At 37.8% G+C, this 26,098-nt stretch overlaps 2 protein-coding genes across 2 annotated transcripts; one reads left to right on the top strand and one right to left on the bottom strand.

Annotated features, from left to right (window-relative positions):
• The first annotated feature begins 146 nt into the window (after window positions 1-146).
• On the top strand, window positions 147-7,399 carry LOC124166003 (5'-nucleotidase domain-containing protein 1). The gene is made up of 2 exons (XM_046543580.1): window positions 147-1,713; window positions 7,109-7,399. The coding sequence occupies exons 1-2, from the start codon at window positions 353-355 to the stop codon at window positions 7,311-7,313; spliced, it is 1,566 nt and encodes a 521-aa protein (XP_046399536.1). The 5' UTR covers window positions 147-352; the 3' UTR covers window positions 7,314-7,399.
• A 1,043-nt stretch (window positions 7,400-8,442) lies between these two features.
• Window positions 8,443-24,832, bottom strand: LOC124166004 (acetyl-CoA acetyltransferase). Its single transcript, XM_046543581.1, has 8 exons — window positions 24,668-24,832; window positions 24,458-24,579; window positions 24,271-24,383; window positions 23,986-24,191; window positions 17,595-17,833; window positions 14,610-14,798; window positions 13,724-13,886; window positions 8,443-11,829 (listed from the first exon to the last, which is right to left on the bottom strand). The coding sequence occupies exons 1-8, from the start codon at window positions 24,717-24,719 to the stop codon at window positions 11,702-11,704; spliced, it is 1,212 nt and encodes a 403-aa protein (XP_046399537.1). The 5' UTR covers window positions 24,720-24,832; the 3' UTR covers window positions 8,443-11,701.
• Between the last annotated feature and the right edge of the window lie 1,266 nt (window positions 24,833-26,098).

The following is a 26,098-nucleotide window of genomic DNA, read 5'->3' as shown; positions in this document are numbered from 1 at the left end:
TTATTGAGACTCAAATTTTCAGGTACATGAACATTACAATGAGTAATATTGTTTATGTGGATGGAGACAACAGGCAGCTATTTTTTGAAGACTTTTTTGTGAAGGCAAGGAATGTTCGGTACATCCACATTCCTGACGAGGTGAGTGATTTTACTTGCCTTTTTTGTTTACTGAAAAGGTTCGTGTACGTTCCAGCATGGCTGTGGAACTTTTGGTTCGCATTGCTCTACGCATGTGTCAAAATGGTTACGCCTTCGCGGGCTAGGTGGCTTCGTTAATCTTGTAATTGCGAAAGATGCAATTGATGCAATGCTTGCTAGAACCTTGAAAAATCGTATCTCCACTTATCAGTATGAAGCTGTTTCAGTGTGCTTGTCTGATTGGAAATCAATTTTGTCTGATAAAATTTTCGCATATGAGACACTTTTCGTCTGTGAAGCGAGCTGCTCTCTGCATTGGTGTTGACATTCTCGCCGGAGGAAGAAGTAGACATTCGCTCCCAGGCAAAATGAACGAGAACGTTAGAGCAGTGAATTCAGGTCATCATCAAGGCGTATTAAGATTTTCTGACTACGATTGTATTGGCTTTGATCTGGACAACACCTTGGTGAAGTACAAGTTAACCGAGTTGATGACATTAGAGTACGACATGCTTGCTAAGTACTTGGTTGAAGTTAAAGGATACGATCCTAAGCATCTGCTCGCTCCGTTCAGTGAAGGCGTGAAGTTTGTACAGAGGTGCCTATTTGTTGATTTTGACCGTGGTAATATAGTTAAACTCGGGGCTAGGGGTGAAGTGGTTAAGGCTACCCATGGTACTAGGTTTTTAACTGAGAGTGAAATAAGAGATGCTTATGGCCCTGATAAGTTGTGGGAAGACGGCCTTGCCTACATGAAAGACCCTTTAGAAGCGTGGAGAGGACCTCTGTCCTCCAAATTACGACCTCTGTTGGACTTCTTTGACGCTCCATCCGCGTTAGTTTTTGCGCGGATTATAAATTCCTTGGATGAGAATGGTGTCGTGGCTGCTAAGTATAAAGTATGGCCGGATGTTCTTGATGGCTTAATACACATGTTCAGCCCAGAAAATTTCAATCTTGGTGTTGGGTATTTTCATAGTATGAGATCTGATGTGGGCAAGTATGTACACCCTGTCGATCACCAAGTGGTTGAGTGGTTGAAATCCTTGAGACAGCAGGGGAAGAAGTTATTTCTTTTGACAGGATCAGGTTTGGGTTTCGCCTCAATTGTAGCGGAGCACTCATTAGGCTCCGAGTGGCGTTCGCTGTTTGATATTGTCATTTCTTATGCCAGAAAGCCATGGTTCTTTCTCAGTAAAAAGGAGGAGAAGCCATTCTTTAAGATCTGTGAGCCTGATTTCGTCGAGGAAAATAAAGTTGCTGTTCCCCAGTTGAATTGCAATGTCAGGTACGAGCAAGGGTCTTGGGACGGTCTTAGTATTGCATTAGCTGATGCGACTGGGAAAGAGATTGGTGGCAAAGTTCTCTACGTGGGAGATAATATAATACAGGATGTATATTCTCCAGTTAAGTACACAACTTGCGAGACAGTGGCCATTTGTGAAGAGATGGGTGCGCATATGGCTTTTGATGGCTCTGAAAAGTATTTTGACTCAGTGCTCCGCTCCAGTGACTGGGGCTCCTTCTTCAGCGACAACAAAGAAGTCTCATTTTGGTCTGACGTTTTATCCAAGTACGCATTATTGTGTGTTCCTTCTATCAATGTGTGTGCCGCAAAACCCATTGACTATCCATTCAAAATCGGTTACTACCCAGAATCACCTTGCAGAAGTAGTGGCTTTTGTGAATGAATTATTTGCACAAAAATTATTGTAGTGAGCCTTAATGTCGGTGCTAAATATTATTAATACGAGCTTTAAGAAAGTATTTTTCTATTCTTTCAAGGATGTTGTCACTGCCTAATAATATGATTTTTATAATTATTATATTATTGACCATTGTAGGGTGTGTGAAGCAGCTGGCCTGTTTTTTTATTTTGATAGCATATATTATTCAAGCCGAAATTAAATATTTTTTGTGAATAGTTACCAAATGAATACTTAAATGAAATTAACAGGTTTTTGTTGGTCTATTTCTTATGATATGTCTCAAATGATAATAATAATAGCTACAAAAGGTAATTACTACCTGTGTAGTTGATTAAATTCAAATCAAAGCTCAATATGAAGGTGCCATGTACGGTTGCCACCTAACTAATTGTTATCATGGATTAAGTTTCTGGACAATTTTTGTGATACCCTCATAAGTTCTCCTTTAATGACCTTTTTGTATGGATTGAATATGAAATTTTGCAAATGCTTGTTAGTCTTATAATTTTTTATAACTTCTATGTATTGTACTTTGTGATATTAGCATTACTTTATTATTATTAGATGTTGGATCTGTTAGCTTTTTACTTGGCATTTGGTATTATAACTTGCTATGTTAGTTTTTGTTATAGTTCACATATTAGCACATATTTCTTCTTCTTGCTTACTATCCTCATTATGAGGTTAACAAATTATGTGCTGGACTGTATTGTAAATGGATCAACACGATGTTGTTTCTGTTTCAAAATACTCGTGCTCAAAGTATTCTATCAAGGGAATGAAATAATGAGTTCAGAGTATTGATTGTGATTGGATTCCTTTTATGCTTTTAGTGTTGTATTCAGTTTAAGGGGTGGTTGAGCTTTTTAACATATTTATTCATGTATGTTTCACTACATTAATAGAGTTACTTTGCCTATTGGATCAGTGTTGTGCAGCTACCTGAAAAAGCTCTCAAGTACCCTTGCTCATTGAGTATTAATCTTGATAATTTTAATCAGTACTTGTCTTGTTGACTAATTATTTTCAATTTGAGTCATATTTTGAACATCCATGACTAAAGTGAAAGGTTTGTTATTGTTTGAGGATTATTTTAAAGTTGTTGATGTAAATTATCAGTTTTAATAAATTGTTGTTGTTTAATATTCTATTAATTATAGATACCTTTCATGAAAGCAAGTATTCTTCTGATATTTTTGGGATAGATAAGTAACTAAATTAAAACAGCATCACTGATGCATTTGACCTTGTGCAAAACCCCAATAGAGATTCTTTGTCAAGTCCTAAATGTTTTCCATGTGCAACATAGAAGCAGCTGATTATCTTGCTTTCAGAGTAACAATTGTAGGTATACAGGAAATGTTGCTGTCACACTTTTGCTATACTACAGAATTATTGAAATACTAGTTGGTAATAATACTTTATCAGTCACATTCAATGTAAGCAATTTACCATTGAACTTACATTATTCATCCTTGCTCATCTTAAATGTTCCAAATAAAGTAATTTTTGTAGGCCTGTAACAAACATTTTCTAAAACCTTCAGGACAAAGCCAAATTTTTTTGCTGTCAATTTGTCTGATTTCCCACAAGTGTGTAGTGCTGGTCACGTTAGTGGCTAACTCTGACTGGTGCAGCAATGGGTAAAAACTGAAATTATTGCGATGACATAATTTGTGTGTACATACTCTACCCTTTTCAGTCGTAGTAAAATTGATAAGATGTGTATGTATTGAGTACCAATTAGAGATGTGAGATTGCTTCGCTACCGACCTCCGGTCTCTCCCCTCTTTTTCTACGTTTTTAGATCATTCTGTGTTCATGTTGGCTAGAATTAATTCAAGGGTTATTTACTAAAGCTATGAAGTTTCCCCATACCAATGTGTGGCTCTGCCTTGCATCCTTTAATAGGCTAGTTTCCTTCATCAAAGAAAACGAAAGGCATTGATTGCTATTCGTTACCCACCATTAGTGTATTCATAGTATACATATTATTTGGTTTTAGAAATCCCAGTTTAGACGAATATTAATGGTCAATTTTATCCTCATTTGAAAAAGGCCAGATTGGCGCCCACGCGATGCCACTCCACGTGACGTCACAGGGACCTAGTTTCTACATGAGAGGATAGGAGTCATACACCGTCTGAGGTTACCAATGCATGCATGAGGCACAGAGCTCAGGGAAACATGTCTTAATAATCACCTATTACAACTGCCTAAGGTCGGAAAGTTTTCTTCGCTTGATAGGGTATTAATAATCCTTATTTAAGCCAAGTGCTACCTGCTAGCAGGGTACTCTGCTACCTGCCAGCAGCCTGCATCATATCAGTGCTCAGAGCCTCGCCCCAAGGTCACCTCACACGGCGACAGCGGGAGCCAGAATGACGTGCAGCAGTTTTCTCAGCATTCATACTCAGCTGTCGCGTTTTCGCACTTGAAATTTTTCTGTTTTCATTTAATCTCAAAAAATTGATATCGTCATTTAAAAATCTAAAAGCGTGAAATATGTATTCCAGGAGTAGTAATCTTTCGATTTAGGCATTAAAAAAATCATAGGAAACCACCCTATTATGAGGTGAAATTGAGTACCTTAGTGAAGAGGAATTAGTGTTATCTTGAAAATTACCATAGTGAAGTGGAATTAGCTGTATTTGATATGCTATGAATGCTTGAATGTGATGTAATAGTAAAAGTTTGAACACCCGCGCTTGTATCAAAGCAGTATATACTGGGTGTCCTGTGACCAGGAGAATAGGGATTTATGCTTGAATTTTTAGTCCCTGGGATAATGCGTGAATTATTCATGAATTTAGCTCCAACCTGGAATTTCAAAATCTTTTAAATTATCTATGCTTTACTGTTCATTGAGTGCATTTAAAGTTGTACTTTATGAAAACATATTTATCTGCGTATATAACTCTTTAAATGATGACGAATGTCTTGGGGTTCCAAGTGAATCTTTAAATTAGGATCGTAAATATAATATTTTTTTAAAGAATTGAAGTAATTTAGAGTGTTTTAAATTCTATCACAGTATTCACGTAGGATTAACTTGGAATTTTGTAGAATGTCCCTGGAATTATGCTTGAATTTTTCTTCTTTGATTGGCTGGCCACCATGCATATACAGTATAAGAACAATGTATATAGTACCTTATGAAGTTTGCAGACTACTCCACCTGAAATTAAACTATTTGGACCACCAACGTCTGTGTTATTACCTGTCAGTTTTCACTTCTTCTCATTGCCTTGCCCATTGCCAAAATTCAAAGGTGATTAACTTACTTGCTGCAGCACAACTCTCTAGTGTTCATGCTCAACTTCCACCCGAGGAATGGCAAATTTTATATTTTTTTCATTTCCTGGTTGTCAACATTCAGCAAATTGTGAGTCATAATACTGTGTGCATTTATTCCTGAGGGGGTAACCTAAGAGAATTTCACTGAAAGTTAGGTGTGGGTTGCGCTGCCCTGGGTGATACTCATTTTGCCCTATGGTTGAGCATGGCTCACTAGTAGGTCAAATCTTAGGTAGCACCACTGAATTATTTGTACAACGTAGTCTCTATCATTTGTGATGAAGTCCATCCCCACTTATACAGTAAACTTCAGGCTTCACTTTTTGGCCATCCTTTATGACACAATTGGAAGTTAACTTTTATATGTGTTCACTTCTGCATCAGGAAGGTATTACATGCTCCTCCTGTCCTTCCCCCAAAATTTTTCCTTTGTGGAGAATATCCGTAATACATCAGCCGCAGGGAATATTAGCCCAAGGGCACATATCCTAGCCCAGGGCATCCTCTGATACGATATGTAGTTGCATTCAGGACTGGTTATCTCCCTAAGTTGCAATCAAAATATTTATAAAAATAACTTTTGAAAAGTCCCTAAAATTTCTTCCTTGGCTCAAGGATTGATCTTTTCCACAATAGTGAGTTCAGATAATAAATATATACTTATATGTATTAACATGACCTCATACTGTACCCAGTTTTTGTTCTGTGGGTAGCAGTTTTTGCAATTTTGTTTTAATTTATTTATAATGGTGTTGAAATTTTTATATTGAAGCGTCATGCACAATAAGTGCAAGAACTTCAGAGGCAAAATGGACTTGCTTTGTTTCGCATCTGTCACAGATTTGTGAAATTAAAAATTAAGAGAAACAGAAATTTTTGTTTCTGTTGTTTGCGTACATATGTATTTGGTAATCTAATTGGTGTGATTGGAAGTTAAGCATGTCCGACTAGTGGGTCACACTTTCTCCAGATCTAGTGGCACTGCACAAAATATCCAACATCTGCAACTAAGCACACCACTTATGATCAAAGAAAAGCCGTTGGCATGCTACTTTGTGTGAAATGGCGGTATCCATGGTGTAACATGAAACCACTCCCTGAAGTCACTTCAGAATTGATATTGATGACTAACTTTGAAAAAAATTTGGGATTAGTAATCTCAGGAGGCTCTGTTAGTAAAGCCTCAGTCTACACCCAGGTTGCAAAAGCCCTGGCATTGGCGGAGTCCAGCAGTGGGCCCTGTCAAATTCTTGATGCACTGTAACGGGAAGTCTTCAAAATAAGGGCCGCTAGCACAATTCATAGCTGCAATGTGCTTGAACAGTGGCTGCCCCCATGTTCCTATACTTCCCCTGTACCCACTCCCATAGGCTGAAGGCTGTCAAGTGCTACGGCACCTCTAGGTACTGGCTAGATGATGAACCTAGAATTGACCCTCCAGGAGGTCATACCATGTTGAATTAACCACGCTGGTAACACACTTGTGGGTCCAACTGTAGACTGAACCTGAGAAGTGAGACTCAGCTCTGAAGGGAAAATGAGACGAATTTGAACACAAGTATTGGTCCCATTTTGAATGAATACATTTTTCACTGGAAGTGGGAACTGTGAATCAATTGCATTTAAAGGAGACAAAAATCCTCCGAATAATATCATGCATTGATTTGCCACTTTAGAATTATTCCTTATTACATAAAGGATCAGGTGGTCAGAAATCTACCTATTCCTTTACTGAATTAGGCAGTTTCATTTGCATGTATTTAGGGGCCTAGATTATTTCTTAAGACTGGTTTCTGCCCAACGAGGGATCTACTTAGGAGATGTTCTAATGTTTTTTGGAAGGGAAGAATTGTTAATTAATATTTTTTTAAATTGCCATGTAAAAGTGGAATTCCTCTTAGTCATGTACTTTTGGAGTAATATACTAGCTGAGAAATTCTTCTTGTTCGTTTTATTTCCCAGGTCTCCATCATTCCTACAATCCAAAAGCAGATCAATATTCTTCAAGGAAGGAAAGGGGAAGGACAAGAGAAATCGAAAGGAACATACCGACAAAGCAAATTGCAAAAGAGGCATCAAGAAACCCTTAAATTGGTGGAGGAAGAGAAAAAGAAAAGATCTGGAAGGAAGTAGACATTTTGTTGTGCTAGTGATAGTAATTATTTAACTTTTGTATTTTTTTGTAAATTTTTTACATCAACACTTTTTGTTGAACCAGATAATCATTTTTTGCATTAAATATTATTAAAACTATCTTGCTGACTTGAGAGAGGTTGATTGTTTGTGACTGGAGCATAGATTTGATCTAGCTATCAAGAAGCATTTGAATTAGTTGCCTTCAGGGGAAGGGTACATCACTTTGTCTGTCATTCTAAAAAAATGTGCAATATGCAAATTGGATAATTATTGCCATCTCCAAAAGATAAATTTTTGTCCTCGTCAACTACAGTGAATTGCATGGAGATTAAAACAGGTTCATCTATCAGCGGGTTAATTGACTAGGGTACTATTGTCATTTTAGATGCTCTTTTTTTAACATGATGTGTCTTCCATTGTGAGCACCTAGATTACGAGTGTCACATGAGATAACTGTCATGTGGTTTCAAGTGAACGTAAAACCGAATTTACTTGATGTTCAGCACTTTTGAAAACAGCCATTACAGTACTTCGGGGTAACCTAAACATTTTATGAGTGAAGGTATATTTTCTCTAATGTGTATGGTGTCGGTTGAATATTATGAAAAAGGAGTTCCACATCATCAGGTAACTCAAATCTTGTGGAGGGAAAGAATGGAAAAAAGTCTGCTGACTGGGACTGAGGTGATGTTTTCAAAGAATATATTTTGATTCTGCAAGTCTTTGATATCCTAGAAAATTTTATCTCAACTTCAGTCTACTCTTTAAAGATATTCCACAAATAATATCAATTGAAAGCAGTTTTTTTCCAGATTGGAATTGGGGAGAACTGAAGTTGCATCATGAATAAATATAAGCCCCATGGATACCATGACAGGAGGGTACTGTAAACATCTTTGTCCCAATAACCCAGAACCAAGAAATAAAATAGGTCAGAAATACACTGTCACTCAGTTACGCAATCTAAAAATCTTTGAACTAGAAGTAACAGCATTAAACACACCCCTTATCACAATCGCATAATCCTTTTAGGTATTACCATTCCCTGTCATCCATGTTGGCTATCAGCAGCTATGAATATCGTAGGTAAAGTAAATTATTAAAAAAACTTCATGATCACTAAATTAAGGACTTCAATATCCAAGGAAAACAACAATACATAACAATATAAAGGTTTTATTTTAACATCCTATTTGATTTTCAACATGTGTCACAATTCTCCAAAAACCCTGTCATTACCAGTTCTAATAGATAATATTTTTTTTAATACCATGAAACATAAAATAGCATGAACTACAATGGTTACATAGCATCTACTCATGAAAAACTGTTAAAAATTTGAAAATGTAAATTTTTTATGAGCATAGAGTAAGTTAGAGCAGTAAACTCACTGCTCTTCCTTAACCATTGAGGCACTTTGAAATGTAACAGACTGAGTTATGACTGGTAACAAGCAAAACATGGCACCTCAAACACATGCTCTGCAGGAAAAATGACAATACTGTAACTCCTGAGAGGTTCAGTTTAACTAGTGTTGAACTCACTATTATCACAAGAAGTAGACAAAAGGTAATTAACCCCTGTCATAACGGTAGTTGGTAAGTACACGTCAACTCAGCCTTCCAGAACAAGAGATTTATGACCTAGTAAAAAAAAAAATGCCGCATATACCAGCTCAAACAGAAACGTTTAAACAAAATTTAATAAGCTTTCTTACAAGTGTACATGTACTTCTAATATGAAGATAAGTGACTGATAGTATATGGTCTGCAAAGATATTGTTAGCTAAAAATTGCTTAAACCAGTTACAAATTCCCCTGTTATTAAGCCATTTAGGAATTCTTTGAGAAAAACTAGAAGCTTTATCCACTTCTTTAAGTTTATGACTGCTGCCTTATAGTTCAGCAAATAAGTACATAATAAAAAGATGGCTTTAGCTCTGATGTCATCACTGTCGTCTTAATAGTTGAAATCATGTCATCAAAATTCAAGTACATATTGTCCATCACAAGTATTGTCATATATGAAAAATTTTAATATCTGCAAATGTATAACTTATGAAGGGAACAGAACTCAGCACCATTTCTGCATGTAAGCTGGTCAGATTCATATTTTTTTCAAACAGGCATCACTCAAAACCTCCTTAAGTACATTAAGTTCACCTTCGGACTTCATCACAAAAAAATTATATTTCGTGATATCATATGAAGAGAATAGAAATACACGCAAGAATATCCATACCACCAAACTATATCATAGATGGTTAACTTTTCTGGCATTACTATTTTATTTGGTCCCTCAACCTACATTAAATTTTGCTGCTCTAGCATCATACGATAATATTCATAATTGACAGGTTGATTATCCCATGAAAGCACCAAACTACAACTGGAACCATTCAATCGTCATCAACATTTGTTTAGTTTGCAACACTGGGTGGTTAAAGTGGGACAAAGATCCAGAACTTTCCAATCAAATAAAGAGCAGAACTCTGGTACCTAAGAATGACCTGAAAACCACCCCAATACACTGCCAACCTGATAACAACCAAAGATAAGCAAAGTACAACAAAAAATTGACTGGGCTAATGGTCAAGCTGGCGAGAATTGTCCTATGACAGATATAAGAATTGAAACGTGTCAAGTGCTGGAGGTCAAGGTTGTCGTGTAAGAGGCGAAAATGCCTATGGTCAGAGATGGACTAAAGGTTTCTGAAAAGAAAAGGTCCCACAAACTGTTACATAAGGTACATAACGTAAGGAAAGGTATTTCCGGCGATTCACTTTCAAGTGGCAATGTCGTATGGGAAGGGAAGGGTGTGGGTTGTAAATGTGGGGCAGCAATTGTCTGATCAACACGGGCAGTAGCTAGGGTTCCTCTCTTCTGCCATGGGACAAATCCAGTGGGCTCAACTGTAGCTTCAGCTACTTTTAAAAATTTGTAATCGGCTATCCGTACCAATTACATTTTTAATGAAGGAACCACATGCATACTAACAGTTACAATTTCAGTCACAGCAACTTTCGATTAAACCTCTTCAAAATATCCTGACAGGTAAATTAACTAGTCCATTGCTGAGTGATTTAAAGCTATAATTTTAGTTGCATTTATTACGAAAAAGTAATCACTGAACTTGTTGTCAATGTTTTTGCAGATGCTTGTCAAGGTAATAAAAATCTCTTGGACTACATCATTTTTAGGGTGATCCCCTTGCTTTATAGTTTTGCATTTTTGCTTTTATTCCCCTTGTTTGCTTTTTTTAATAACTGCATAAGATCTTTCATCAACTTTCATTTTTTCTGCACAAAGTCATGCTATCATTTGTTATTCTGGAATCACATCAGAGACGAAAAAACTACCATAACTAACTATCAGTGAGATTCAATTGGTAAGATGATTTGATTACAAGCTAAAATAAAATTAGCGACAATCAGCAAGATTCGTGACTAATGTCTTTCTCAACAAAAATTAAAAACTAACACTGGCCATTCTTGGAAATTTTATCACAACATTTAAATGCGATGAAAAAAATCCTTACTTTTAAAAATTAAATCAACAAATCTCATATGGAATAATACTTTCATTTAAATCTTAGCATATTAATTTATCAGCTCTAAATGGTGGCTGATTTTAAGTATATAATCTTGACAAGAATCATAACAATAATTGTTTTCAAGGGAGGATTCCCCAAGGGTTTGATAACATTTCATGGGCTCCATGTGAGAAATCTCTCCCATATGATAAAAAATACAGAAAGAGAGACTGATCATATAGAATTTTGTGACAATGACGCTACTGAGTTACGCCAATGAATAGAAGCACTTACGCATGAAGATCATCGTACATTTATAGGTATTATTCAAAACTGATTCATTCTTCTTTAAGAACAGCAATTCATCCATTAAAAAAAGGTTGCACATTAAAAACTAGTGCATCCACTCATACGTAACACATGTTGGAAGTGTTTTAAATATGTATTCAGGAAATAAACTATTCCAGCTCCTCCAAAGCTTGGGTCTTATTTCTCTTTCATAAGCAATAAGCTACTCTCATCATCATAATAGGCATTATTTTCAAGGCAAATCAACAGCCCATTAAGTTTAAGTACCACACACCATTTCCTACCTGCATATAAATATTTCTCAAATGATATTTACGCAAAATTTTCCAGAATGTGGTCAATCGATTCTTTGAATAATTTTTCATACCACCACGGAGCCATCATAGCATATATATATAAGTAAACATATATATTCCATTACACTGATAAAATTGCAAAGCAGCAAAAATTTTATATTAAAAATAAATTCAGTATCATACTATCTATTAAAAACAACAAAAATGGATAAAAATAATAACAACCAACAAATGTCTGCAAAATGTTGTAAAAGTTTCAAAAATATCTTTTCTTATGAGATTTCTACTCCGCAGTGTTGCATTCAATGCACATTGCAACTCCCATTCCTCCTCCGACGCAAAGGGATGCAACACCTCGCTTCTTCTTCTCTTGCTGCAAAGCGTGGATCAGAGTGACCAAGACACGAGCACCTAAAGAATTTCAAACATAAATGGTTAGGCAAAAGCACTGACTACTTTCACAAATGCATGGAAAAGTCATAAAAAAATACTACTCTAGCTGTAAGAAGGCAAAAGACGTGAAATTTTGACATAAATATAATACACTATTGCATTTAATTCATAGGGAAAATCTTCAATCATTACATATGTATACACTAAAGAAATAAATTATCATCAATAGAGAAGAAACTGATTTTATGAAAAAGATAGGGACTGTACTTCATATTTGCGATAAAAAATGTACTTTAGTCTTCCACAAGCTAATTAACATAAAAAGCTGGATTCTGGCAAAATTAAATGACTAACTAACATAAAAGCAAAAGTACAAATTTAGAAGCATTATGAATACAAAAATACCTATGCTTAAAGCAGAACCTCCAATTCACAACCCTCTACTTCACAAATATACATCAATTGAAAAACCGCTCACCCAGTCCCAACCTAACATACATTTAGGGGCAACTATTTAATAGAATCTCCAAATTCCAAAACTTCCTATTTGTTAATTTTGAAAAATCACAGCAAGTCCCTAGGAGTTAGAGGAGTCTGTTTTTATGAAGTCCATATCAATCGACATAGATGCAAAGCCAGATGCTGTACTTCCAATCCATAAAATGCACTTTTCTTACACACAAATTTGTTCTAAAAACATTTGGCACCATATATAATTTTTTCCTTCACCAATGCAAGCATCTTTGCATTGGTGAAGGAAAAAATGAATGAGGATGTCTTAACAATAACTATAGAAAATAAACTTGTACAATCATGATTTATTTATTTAAGGATGATTTATTTCCCGATATTTTGTGTGAGAGTTTTGTTTCTCTGTGTAATAAGTAATACTTTGAGAATGAGTTCTACCATCATTTTCTATACAATTCAAGTATTTTTCATAAAATCTAACCTGAAACACCAGAGCATGTCTTATTGCTTAATGGGTCTTATGCCATGGACCAGGAAATGCAGTGATCAAAAAGGTATACAGAAAGGTTTTCAACCAGAGGATGGAAACTTGCAGCCAACTTTCCTCCGTTAAAAACCAAAAAACAGTGTAGCATGTGAACCAGCTTCCTTATCAATTCCTTGATCGATGCTCAGATTGGCAGTCAAAAACTCAAGCAAAAGTATGAATAGCTTAGGCTTTCAACTTCACATACCGTATTTCTCCGAGTATAGTACCCCTCTGAATATAGTTCCCCCCCCCCCTAATTTTGGGGCTTCAGTTTCGGGAAAAGTTAAAAAAAATGCATTTGAATATTGTCCCCCCCTTTACTTTTACCACAGGCATTTTTGGAAAAAAAGGGGGGACTATATTCAGACATATACGGAAAATGGATAATAAATTTCATCACAGCATATTCTTGATTTTTGCTTCTTATTTACTCAAATACTGGCCATAAAAATTGACTGGGGTGATATAATTTCATTAATGCCACCTGCTAACTGCGCGAATAAAGCATGCAAATGCAACATACAAAGGCGACCTCCCCTTTAAAAACCCTCTGATGCACTAAATTAGGAAATTGTGGTATCTTTGACTTCATATCTTTGAGATTCTGCTGTGGTATCGAAATCAAAAAACACAACATACATAAGAACTCCAAAAAAGGTTTGAGATAAATACAAAGTTACATCAATATGTAGCTCTAATTGACATCCTAACCATTGCAACTTCTACGATTGCTAATTTTTCTTAATAAGCCAATGGTGCAACTGTAAATACATACTGACATTAGAGATGCCTGCTTTAGCAGAACTCAAAAATTCCATGAATTGACAGTGGAAAAATGAGTCACTGGAGACCACTGATATACCAGAAAAGATATCACATTACTTATATTTGATTAATGTCTATTATACATACCAGAAGCTCCAATAGGATGCCCTAATGCAATAGCTCCACCTCTCACATTAACTTTTGAGGAGTCAATTCCAAGATCACGTACACATGCAATTGACTGAGAAGCAAAGGCTTCATTCAATTCAAATAGATCAACATCGTCAACACTCCAATTGGCCTTCTCCAGCTGAAAATAAAGTATTTTAATTAGCCACCTTTATTTATTAACATATTCTAACGGTTTATACATTAGAGAGCCATTGTTTTGGTATTTTGATCAACAAATCTTCAAAATTTGCATCTAGGCACTGGCTTGACCAGAAAAATTTTTGTAAGGTAATTTAATATTAGCACTAAACCTCTGAACCATTATGTATTTCATTTCAAAGGAACCTATTGATTTGGATAAAAATACGGCAACAAAATCCTCCGCTAGGGAGAAGCTACCCCTCCACATTACCCTTTTACCAACGCCAATGTGTGTATCAACCTGTGCTGTTAACCGAAAAAGCTATCACATTCTTGTTTTTAATGACTAATTCTGTACTCAGCACTCAATATTACCTTTTACGAATAACCGTGGAGTGACTTCATATTTATGGATATTAACCAAATTACGAGATGAAAAAATGAAAAATGAAATTATTTTGGTCATCTGTTTATCAACATAGAGAATTTTATAATATCATCTCCATTACCTTACATTAAGATACCTCTTTGTGATTTCTACCACTACTTTTTTTGCTATAACAAAAAGTTCAAAAGTTTAATGTTCCATAAATTAGTCTGCCAAATGCGGAATAGGCACAACAAAGTAAACACTTCACAGGGGATGGGGATTTCAGTAAAAGTGTTGCATAAATCATAAGGCATGCTCCAAGTATTATTACAATTGATAATTATGACTAACCGCTTTTTTTACAGCTGGTACAGGTCCCATTCCCATTACCATTGGCTCCACCCCTGATTGAGCATACGAAACAATTGTAGCCATAACAGGGAGATTTTTACTCAAAGCGTATTCCTCAGTAGTCAACACCACTGCAGCAGCCCCGTCATTGATTCCAGACGCATTCCCAGCGGTCACTGTGCCATCTTTCTGAAAAGGAAATACTTTCTCCATTTATATTCCATCCTGTTTCTGATTTTCTCTTTCCTTTGCTTATGCATAAAATTAACTACACATTTTACAACCCACAAACATTTATTGTAGAGAAATAATTCTTTTCCAAAAAAAATAGGTACCTTAAGCATAGTTCTGACTACAGTAAAGTAGATTCACCATCATTCAATAGGGTAGTTTCCTTCATCAAAGAAAACGAAAAGCATTGATTGCGATTCATTACCCACCATTAGTGTATTCATAATATACAAATTATTTGGTTTTATAAATCCCAGTTTAGACGAATGTTAATAGTCAATTTAAACCTCATTTGATAAAAGCTGGTGCCCATGCGATGCCACTCCACGTGACGTCATAGGGACCTAGATTATATACGAGTAGTCAGGAGTTTTACATCGTCTAAGATTACCAATGCATGCATGAGGCACAGAGCTCAGGGAAACATCTCTTTATAATCACCTATTAAAATTGCCTATGTTTGGGAAGTTTCTTTCGTTTGATAAGGTATTAATAATCCTTACTTGAGCTAAGCGCCGATAGGATGCCGGCTGCTAGCACGGTACTCCGCTACCTGCTAGCAGCCGGCATCGTATTAGCGCTCATAGCCTCGCACCATGGTGGCCTCACACGGCGGCAGCTACAACCAGAATGATGTCATACGGGTTTTTCCCAGCATTCGCTGTTAGCCTTAGCCGTCGCGTTTTCCCACACTTGAAAATTTTCACTTTCCACTAATCGCGAAAAAATAGATATTGTCATTTAAAAATCTAAAAGCGTGAAATACGTACTCCAGGAGTAAATAGTCTTTCGATTGAGGCAATAAAAAATAACAGGAAACCACCTTATTAACCATTCATACCCATCATTTTCCAACTAGGAATGGGCACCAAGATTGCTATTATAAATGAGACATCAACCATGCCATTTACCAACATTGCAGGAAAAGTCATGTACTGTATTCTTCAAATTTTGAGGTATCTTTCCATTGATTTTTAGTATGAAATACTGTTTTAATGCCTCTAGAGGATCATCAGAAACAAAAAAATTCGAGAAACATTTTTTGGGAATGAATCGTAAGAAAAAAGAGAAAGGAATAGTGAGGAGGGTAAGAGAGGGGAAGATTACACCTGGAAGACCAGAGAAAGAGATGGTGGTCTCTTACGGAGGAAGTGTGAGAGATATGAAGAGTTTTTTGGAATTCAGGGGTGTTGTTTTGGTAGGCAATCTACGAATGGCGGCACCGCCAGAGTGTTAACCCGGGAAAGGGCACGCAGGGTGTAGATGACACCCTATAGCTCTTCTTCTACATATTGTATGTCCATTGTTGTTAGTTCTTAAACCTTGAAGTCTCATACATTCTGACAAAATACTGCCAGTATCCCATCAAATTTTCATTTTGTTTCAGGATTGGAATGAGTTAAAGGGTCCTGGGGTGTCACCTACACCACACATGCCCTTCCACGTTCCTCTTCCAAGCCATTGGACTTCCACTGAGATTTTTCCCTAGATGAGAGCTACTCATTTTTTTGTTTTTCGGCATGTTTAATAAGATGTTACATGCCTTAAAACCCGAAGTTGTAAAGTTAACAACAAATATGTTACCAAATGTCAATTGATAACCTACATAGAAAACTTCAGTTGAATATTTTTCTCCCTATGTCAAGTTTATGGCTATAGTGTAAAAGTAAATAGTTGGTATCAATTTAATTTGGTGGACCTATTTAAAAAATAACACAGCATAACCATATCATTCCAATGAAAGAAGAAAAAATATTTTCTTTGGAGTGTTGATGACATCCCACGTGCCTTCTAACGTTACATTTTGCCACACGCCCTCTCCCAGGCTAATGGAGGAGGCAGACGGCCGGTCGTTGGTTGAGGGCCGCCACTCAACCGCATGGTTCTTTTGAAGGGTTTGGTTTTAAGGTTCACAGTATGGTGTAAGCTGGACGTTTTCAACACTTTGAATGGGTGGAAGAATTGGAGGGGGGTGGATGGAGAACACCACCCCAATTCCACCAGAAAGGAAGATGGCCACGTGGATCTTTGAATGTTTCCGTGGAAAAGTTTTGTTGACCCAAAAAACCCATCATTTCTCATATCTCCTCCCTTACTGACCCCCACCACCTCTTTCTCTGGTCTTGCAGGTAATCATTTTCCCCTCTCTGACCCTCCTCTCTATTCTTTTCCCTTTCTTCTTCAGATTATTCCATCCTCCCCCACTACAGTTTACTAAAATGTATAAATTGAATACACAACACACGATTTTGAACCATTTTGTGCCTTGAAGATGATGTAGCAACATAGAAACCTAGGCCGGAATTAAAGTTTATAATCATGGAAAATTGCAAGTGATTCTTTCAATATGGAAAAAGTCCACTTCATCACGCTTACTTCTTCTGATTTGATTCGCCCATCTGTTATGGACACCAATGTAAGCAATGCACCATTACCTCATTAATATAAGTACCATATGTATACAATAAATTTAATTGTTGCAGTATCACTTTTGTCCATATCTACGATTGTTAAGAATGTGAAATACGTGAAATATCCTTAATATGGTGAAAATCTGACAAAAATTGGCCATTTGATAAAGGTAGATTGTTTCAGTCACCTCTTAGATGAGGCTCAAATGCTGAAATTTTAAAGAAGTGATTACAAGTAAAAAGAATGCCCCTGAAAATTTTCTTCTGGTAATTTAATTACATTCATGCTCAATCACTCGCTATCACTTCATAAGAACACGTATAATTTCAATAGTGTATATACCTTGAATACAGGCTTCAACTTGACCAAATCTTCCATAGTGGTATCTGGCCTGGGATATTCATCCTTATCGACAATGGTAGTTTGGCCCCTCTTGGGTCCTGGCACCTCAACGGGCACTATCTCAGCACTAAATCCTTTCCCTCCAGAGCCTGTAGTGGCAGCAACTCGCTTCTGAGATTCCAAAGCTAAGGCATCCTGTTCCTCACGAGTGATTCCCCATTTGCTAGCGACTTCCTCAGCTGAAATAACATAAAGCACAATGAAGACTCCATTTTGATACAAAATACAAATGTATTTACAAAAAATTAAATAACACAGTCACTCAGCTGGAACTTCTGTGCAAGCCAAAAAGCTGATCCAAGCATTTCCTGCAAGGATTTTTTGTAACTATTTCTTGCAGGAGTTTGATCAGACCAAATTTAATGCACAAATACCACCAGGAAACTTTCAAAACAATAATGTCATCCAGATTGGGACATCCTCCGAGGGGACAAAGTATTACATTACAACTGGAATAACTTAGGAAAGAGAAAAATAACATATGTAAGTGACACAGCAATTTTCTTCAAAGTAGGAGAAAATAATTAAATGTGTAAATATATTTGGAAGTGGGCATTTCTTCACTTTAAATCATTGAACTTTGAGGTATTATTTGAGAGAATATACCATAATTAGGGCATAATTACAATCAAACTCAATTGCGAATGAATTATTAACAGGAAAAGTTATTTTACAGGCAGGGTTATTCCTAGGAACTCAGCAAAGGGACTAGGGATGGCAACGGCCAGGGCCACGGTGGACCCAAGGAATTTGAAATTCTTCAGAGAGAGAATTCAATCAATGTCCAACAAAATTATGGAATCTGTAGAAAAATATGTACAGTCCCAGCAAAGAAAGACCTGACAAAAATCTTGCATGATAGGATGTGAAAACTTGGCACCCATTCCACTTGTGAACTTTTCAACGGCAGTGAAAACACCACCTCCAGAAAAATGAGGGACTGAGGAAGGATTGGCTTCAATAATAAAGGATAAATAATATGCTCCTGGTTGCCCTTTTGTGTGTTTGTGAGTGCTAAGTCATGAACACACATTCAACGAATCCTTCAACCTACAAAACCTTACCTTTAATGCTCTATTATTTCTATGTAACTTTTGTATAAACTTTTCTTCCTTTTTTGACTAAATCCTATGTTATACTTGTATAGCCAACAGGAAATTAAATATTGTTATTATTATAATATAATAAACTGGCCTGAAGGTTGCAGGAATTTATTTGTTATGAGGTTTCATCGAAGTAAAATTTTTTCTTCATTGACCTTTAACCACTTATAGTGAATGGAAAGATCTGATTAACTAGTCACTTGTAATCTCTGTGACGTCTATAATTTAACACCTATATTTTTCAGGAATATTATCGCAAATTGCTGGAAAAGATTAAGTTTTTATACTTTCAGATGCTTGGACACCTATATGTTAATTCACATTTTAATTCTTTTACTTTGCTCTTGGACATCTGCTTTGAGGGAACGACATGATTTTTTTGCCTGGATTTCATTTTTTTTACAACTTTCATTGGCACGTGACCTTCTTTTCATGGACATGATCTTGGGGCAGTTAATAAAAGAAGCAAAATGTTTTCTCTGGATTTTGCTCCAACTTTTTCTTCAATTACATTTCAAAACTCCTTCCACTTCTTAGAGTGTTACTTTTTTAAAGTCAGTATTTAAAGATCTGGATTTCTCTCCTTTGGTAGAATGCTCTCTTTGCTTGGGCTAATCTGCTGATAATTTCTTTCTTGCTTCTCCTGTTGCTAGCTATCCTGTTTCCCAAATAACAGAATTCATCCACCTCTACCAGTTTTTGCATCCCTATTTGAATGTTAATCTTTAAGACCGTCCTAGGACAGATATACTGTCATTTTTTATTATGCACAGTTTTGTCATTGTGCATTATTATATTTTGTCATACCATGCACAGACATAAAAAAATAATGGATGAAAATAATTATGACAAAAAATTGTTTTGGATGAAAAATTCAACAAAAGCTCTTGCAAGGGCAGAGCCTTATCATGCACCATATTTCATATGTTGATGGAGGCTTCAGCAGAGTGGTGCAGTGGGCGTAGCTAGGCTTCTGGGTTATCCTCAGCATCAATTCATCTTTGTGACGACAGTTATGCCACCATTGCAGCACGCAGGCGTCTTCAGGTTTGAGGTTTTTCTTCCTGAAGATGCTTGCTGCAATCCCGGCAGAACTACCATCATAAAGATGAATCAACATGGAGGAAAACCCGGAAGCTTAGCTTGGCCTACCAGATGTCAAGTCCGAAGAAATTCAGTGGCATTTTTTTTAAATTTCTTCAATCTCTCCCCATGATATACAATAAATCTAAGTAAAAAACTGATAACGCTTGCATAAAGAATGATGTCTCTTGTGCCACCAGCAAAATGTAGTCATGAATAAAATGCTTGCTGTAGTTTTTCATTAAAAAGGAGTGAAATAAATAATTTATCATTCCAACACAAAATTATGTTCAGATAATAATACCTAGTGATAAGAACACAAAATCCCTCAAAGCAACAGTATTCCCCAGCAGAACATGATTAAATAGAAAAAAAGGATTTTTTTTCTGTGGATATTGTAAACTGAACTCCACCCCAAAGTATAAATGGTTAAATTATTGATTAATTTTTTACATGCTTTGAAAATATTGTGCTGTGTGAATGTGAGAAGGTAATGATTTTAGTTGGAATGTGAATTAGATTTGTACTCCTCTCCACAAGTTCAAATGCAAGCCTTTAGTTAGCTATTTGAGGAGAAGGGAGGTTCAAGGTCTGACGGGCAAGAATCCCAGCCAGGGCCTCTACCAGCATTATGCATTAATACCTACCTCCCCATCTACCCAAGTGTCTAACGAGAAAAAGCACTAAAGTCAATATCCTAATATCAAGGTTGTGCAAATCTTCGTCCCAAAATCAATTTTGGGCCGTTAACTAACACTAAGCTGAAATGCTTTTATCTTTTTAGGTGAGCAAAAATAAAACTGTGCACATGTTTACTCCCATAACAGGAGAGCTCAAAACACTGAAACTTTAAATTGTAAATTGAACTCTTTTGTTCGCGTCATTAACAAATGCTCATCTAATTGATTCATCAAACTTTTTAACAGGGAATGTACAGTGGACTCCAGATCCCGGCTAGGTTTATTTGGGTTCAAGATTATCCGCGTATGAGTTCACGGTCCTTCAAAGATTTCTGTTATCGTTATAAAAAAATAAAAGTGGACGCAAAAGCACCAAGATATTTATATTTTTTTAAAACAATGCTACACCAGGCTAATTATTTCCACGGGAATCCCCTTCTTATGGTGGAATTATTTTGTCTACTTACTGACAAGAAATGTTTCAAATTTACTTGGACGTCTGCTCTAGCATTGTAGACAACGATCAGCAGCGGGAAAAAACTCAATTAATTTTAGAAGATTCTTCAATGGTTAATCTTTCATAGAATCAGAGAAATTTTACTTACGATATTTAATTGTATATTTCATATCGTAAATGTGCAATAGCTGCCGTGGCCTCGCATGAGGTTGAATATGACCCAAGGGAACCAGAGATTACGTCGTACTCGGGCATGTTAACACCATTACTGGTTAAGGCCGAACTGGAGAGGAATGGAATCAGTGGAAGTGAAAGCAGCAGGGGAAGTGGAAACAGAGATAGCATGAGTCATAACCAGGCACTGCATAGAAAATTTGCCTTAAGTCCTGATATCCTATAACAGCTACTGCACAATGGTGTAATTGCGTGCCTGTTGCCTTCATAGGAGTTCCGTGCTCCTTTTTTCCAAGTATCGTGGTGCGGGATCGATCTTGGTGATTACGGATCTGCATCCCGCAGCAGTTACATCCCGGGCAACTTTTGCGAGACGCAACTACTCAGTATGGTGCCTGTCAATATGGGGTCTGACTTTGCGCAGTGGTTTCGAAGAATTCGTGCAAACCACTTTTCTGAATCTGTGACCTCACAGCCATGAGTGCGTGGTTTTCGGAAACCAGGTATTACACGCAGCAGTAGAAATACGAGTACAAAAATATTATTACCTAGAAAAATATCACAGTCGTGAGGACAAAGCTTTTAACGATTTTGGAAAGCAATCTAAAATAATAGACAATGTGTGTAAGTTATAATAGATTGGTTGATTTGCATAAATTATGAAAATGACATGATATAAAAGTGAAGTTTGGATTATCCTTGTTTTCTGATTATTATTCGTGCCGCCTCTCCCCATCATTATCCTGGATAGTCGGGAATGTACTGTGTTTGCCTTTTGGGGCCCTTTGACCATGCCACCACCATTGGGTGGGGCACCACTTTGCCCCTCAATAGGTTGACATCAGAAATATTATTTCCAGCATACAACCCATGGCCAAACAAAAAATCACCACTGTTTTCCATATCTACCATAATAATCGAGAAATGACCTTGAAAGATAAGGGTGGTATCCAGAAGTAGTAGGGCTGATTTTTTTCCACGCAGGCGGAAAGATTGAGGAGGTTGTGCAAGACCGGATGTTGTGGGGGGGAGCCTTGGGAACAGGTTTTGACATGCGGCAGTCGCCTGCGTGCAATAGTTGAGTGTGGACTACTGTTTGAGTGACCTCCTGTTTTGACACCTCGTCGTCAGTTGCGATGGAGAAAAATTTAGAACAGCGGTACGCCATCAAGTTTTGCTGCAAACTTGGAAAATCAGCAACCGAAAGCAAGAAAATGCTTAAGCAGGCCTACAGGGAGGATACCATGAGCCGTTCCTCGATATTTGAGGGGCACAAGTTGTTTCGGGAGGGCAGGGAGCACGTCGCGGACAACCATCGCTCTGGGCGTCCGTCAACCTTGCGAATGGACGACAATGTTTTCAAAATTAAACAACTTTTGAACTCTGACCGACGGTTGGGCATTAAATTAATTAGCGAAGAGCTGAATCTTTCGTACAGGACAGTCCAACGGATCATCACAGAGGATTTGTCGATGAGAAAAGTGTGCGCGAAAATGGTGCCGAAAGTGTTGAGTGACGAGCAGAAAGAACTGCGTGCTGAGTTTTCCCGAGAAATTCTGAACTGCTTGGAAGAAGACAAACATTTTCTCGATAATGTCATCACCAGAGATGAAACCTGGGTCTTCCAATACGACCCGGAAGCAAAACAGCAGAGCGAAGAGTGGCACACCGTACAATCACCCCGTAGAAAGAAGGCCAGAATGTCAAAATCGAAAGTGAAATCGATGTTGATTGCATTTTTCGACTGTCGTGGAATTGTCCATGAAGAGTTTGTACCTCCTGGACAAAATGTAAATGCAAAATTTTACGTGGAAGTGCTCACACGGCTGCGAAATCGGATCACACGCGTGCGACCAGACCTGGAGGGGAATTGGAAGCCCCACCACGACAATGCACCGAGTCACGGCGCGTGGATTGTAAGGGATCTCTTGGCCAAATTAGGTGTTTCCACGTTGCCTCACCCCCCCTACAGCCCTGATGTGGCACCGCCGGACTTCTCCCTGTTCCCCAGAATCAAGAGGCAGCTCAAGGAGCATTATTTCGACACAGTGGAAGTGGTTCAAGCGGCGACGATGAGGGCGCTGAACAGCATCCCGGAGGACGACTTCCGGAAGGCCTTCACGACCTGGAAGACTCACAACCAGAAGTGTGTGGATGCCCAAGGGGCCTATTTTGAAGATTATTGAGTCAATGTTTCTAAATATTCAATAAATTAATTTTTTATTAAATCAGTCCTACTACTTTTGGATACCACCCTGTATACTCTATGATTTCCCATGGGCTAAGTGGGGTAAACATTCACAACATGCATGCTGCATTCCAACCTAGAGGTTGACTGGATTCATCCCACTGGAACAGCAAGTCAGTCCCCAAGGGTGTGTGTAGAACCCAGTCTGTGAAACAACTAAAACCCAAATTTATTACCAAGGCTGAAATAATTTCACCTCATCAGAGGCACATATTGATTAACTGTGTAGGTTAATGGGAAGAAGTTAATTGATGGCAGAGACCTACCACAGCCTCACAACTGGAAACCCTTCACAAGCATACATGAAGGGTTTTTGATCAAGACACTGAGGTTGATCAGTGCTGTGAATTCCCCCTATCTTGCAAACCAACAAAGTAAACAGATTAGTGACTTCAATAAGGTTCAATCATTATTGCCAAAAGAGTGTATTAGTTCCTATCATAACTCAATCTGCACAGCTCACCTTCCCTACCCTACAGCTTAAATCCGGTTGCAATATTGTAAAGAGTGAAGCAAGTCAAAATTCAGCTTGCCTACCAATGTGGGTTAGGAATAGGATAATATACCACAATTCGATATTACCCACCAGTCATCCCCATGTGTGCATCATGAAAAACATCAGTGAGACCATCGTTAAGCATAGTGTCTATAAATTTAGTATCTCCCAACACCTTCGGTCCTCCTAATCGAAGCCTATGGCAGTGAGGAGCTTGGCTCATAGATTCCTGTCCCCCACAAACAACAATCTTGGCCTGGCCATCAGCGATCAAGGCAGCCCCCAATGAAATGGCCCTATAAAAAATTAACAAAAATAAAATATTCGTGCCAACTTTTGTGATAAAAAGATTATTTTATTCAAAAAATAACTCACTTTAATCCTGAGCCACACAGCATATTCAGCCCAGTTGCTGTTACTTCCTTTGGCAACCCGGCTTTCATTGATGCCTGCCTGGCTGGGTTTTGCCCTTGGCCAGCGGTAAGAGCCTACGAAAGACAGGGCGTTTAAAGCAATTCATATCATTTTTCATAGGTTTGGGCTCAGATTAATGAATAAATACCTGTCCCATAATAACTTCGGAGACATCACTCGGTTGTACTCGCGCTCGAGCTACCGCTTCTTTTATAACAACCGCCCCAAGATCATGAGCGCGAAGAGAAGATAACGCGCCACAAAAAGAACCTGGAAAAGATTAAATTTAAGTAAAAAAACTGTTCTCCTCAAATCAGACAATCGGAGGCTCAGTAAATGAAGATAAATATGAATTAACCAATAGGCGTCCGAACTGCTGAAAGTATGACAACTTTATCCTTTCCAGCCATTTATGATGTTATTCTAAATAAAATAGTTCACCAAATAATAGATACAAGTGACACGTTGGACACGTTGATCAGATCTTTCTACGCACTAGCGAGTAGTTAGAGGTCAATTTTTTCATACTCCCATTCTTGAAAGCCTATGAAAAATTTACGTTCGTCCCTCCGATATATCGATTTGGGTCGATAGCACATGAAAACGATAGATATGGCTCGAAATACGAATTCGAGTTTCTCAACTTCAGAGTTTCCGCAGATAGTAACCCGGCGATACTATAATCATTCCAAACCCTATCAATGGTTTACAGAAACTTTATCGGTCGGATACTCCAATTAATGCATATTAAATTAATTTTTAATCCCTTATTTGGGTATCGGTAAAGATGTGTGTGCACGCAATCTGCAACATATGCTGAGAAGGAAATCCTTCCTTCCTGATCAGTAGAGGTCTGTGAATTTCGCGAGACGCGATATCGCGAAATCGGTAAATAAAAACGAAATTTCGCGTTTTTTGTGATTTTAGGTGGATTAGCGAAAAAATCACATCTAATGAGTCATAATCTATTAAAGCCTAAGCCTTCATTGTTTAACGCTGCCGACGTTCATTTACTATATTTCATTACGATTCCAAGGTCAATTGGCTCGTTTAGTCTCGCGTATAACGCATTCGCGTAATATCGCGCAACGTAGTGATTTCTCCACCAGAATTTGCTATTAAATTTATCACAGCCTCTCTCTCTTCGATTCCCATGTATCAATCCTGAAATATTTAGAGTGAGGCGCTTTCCCACCTGAAGAATGAGATATTAAATGTGCGGAAAGAAATTTAACGCGGCCGCGGAAGAGCGGAAATACAAGCTCACGCGCCCGGTATGCTGAGCAGTGACTCGCCCGGTGACTCACCGCGTCGAGTGCGAAAACATTGAGTGTGGGTCTAATGTAACAATTTCGTTGACTTAAACACGGCCGCCGCGCCGGCAGGAACCGGGCCGCCGTTCACGGTACGGCCCACAGCGTGGCAAAGAGTCGTCTCGTCTGAAAGCGGCCTGAATTTCACGGCGTCGTGACGTGAACGGCGGCCAGCGAAAAGTAATTTCGCCAGAAAGCGGCCTCAATTCAGCACTGCCTGTATTTCACGCCGCACCGCCGGACCTGATTGCACTGGGCGCCGAGCTGAGCACGGCGGCCGTTAACGACGCCGTGCCGTAACTGCGCGATTCGATTCGTTTAAAGAAATTCATAGACACGTATGGTTATTTGAAAGCACGAAGCTCTAGCAATTGGGGGAAGGGAAGGAAGGAATAGAAAGGATAGGAGGAGAGGGGGTTCTCCTTATTAGCGGACGTTGGATATTTGGCTCTCCACTATGAGCTACAATCCAAAAA

The sequence above is a fragment of the Ischnura elegans genome, chromosome 9 (assembly GCF_921293095.1).
Source record: "Ischnura elegans chromosome 9, ioIscEleg1.1, whole genome shotgun sequence".
Taxonomy (NCBI): Eukaryota; Metazoa; Arthropoda; class Insecta; order Odonata; family Coenagrionidae; genus Ischnura; species Ischnura elegans.
This window is presented reverse-complemented; position numbering and strand designations above follow the sequence as displayed.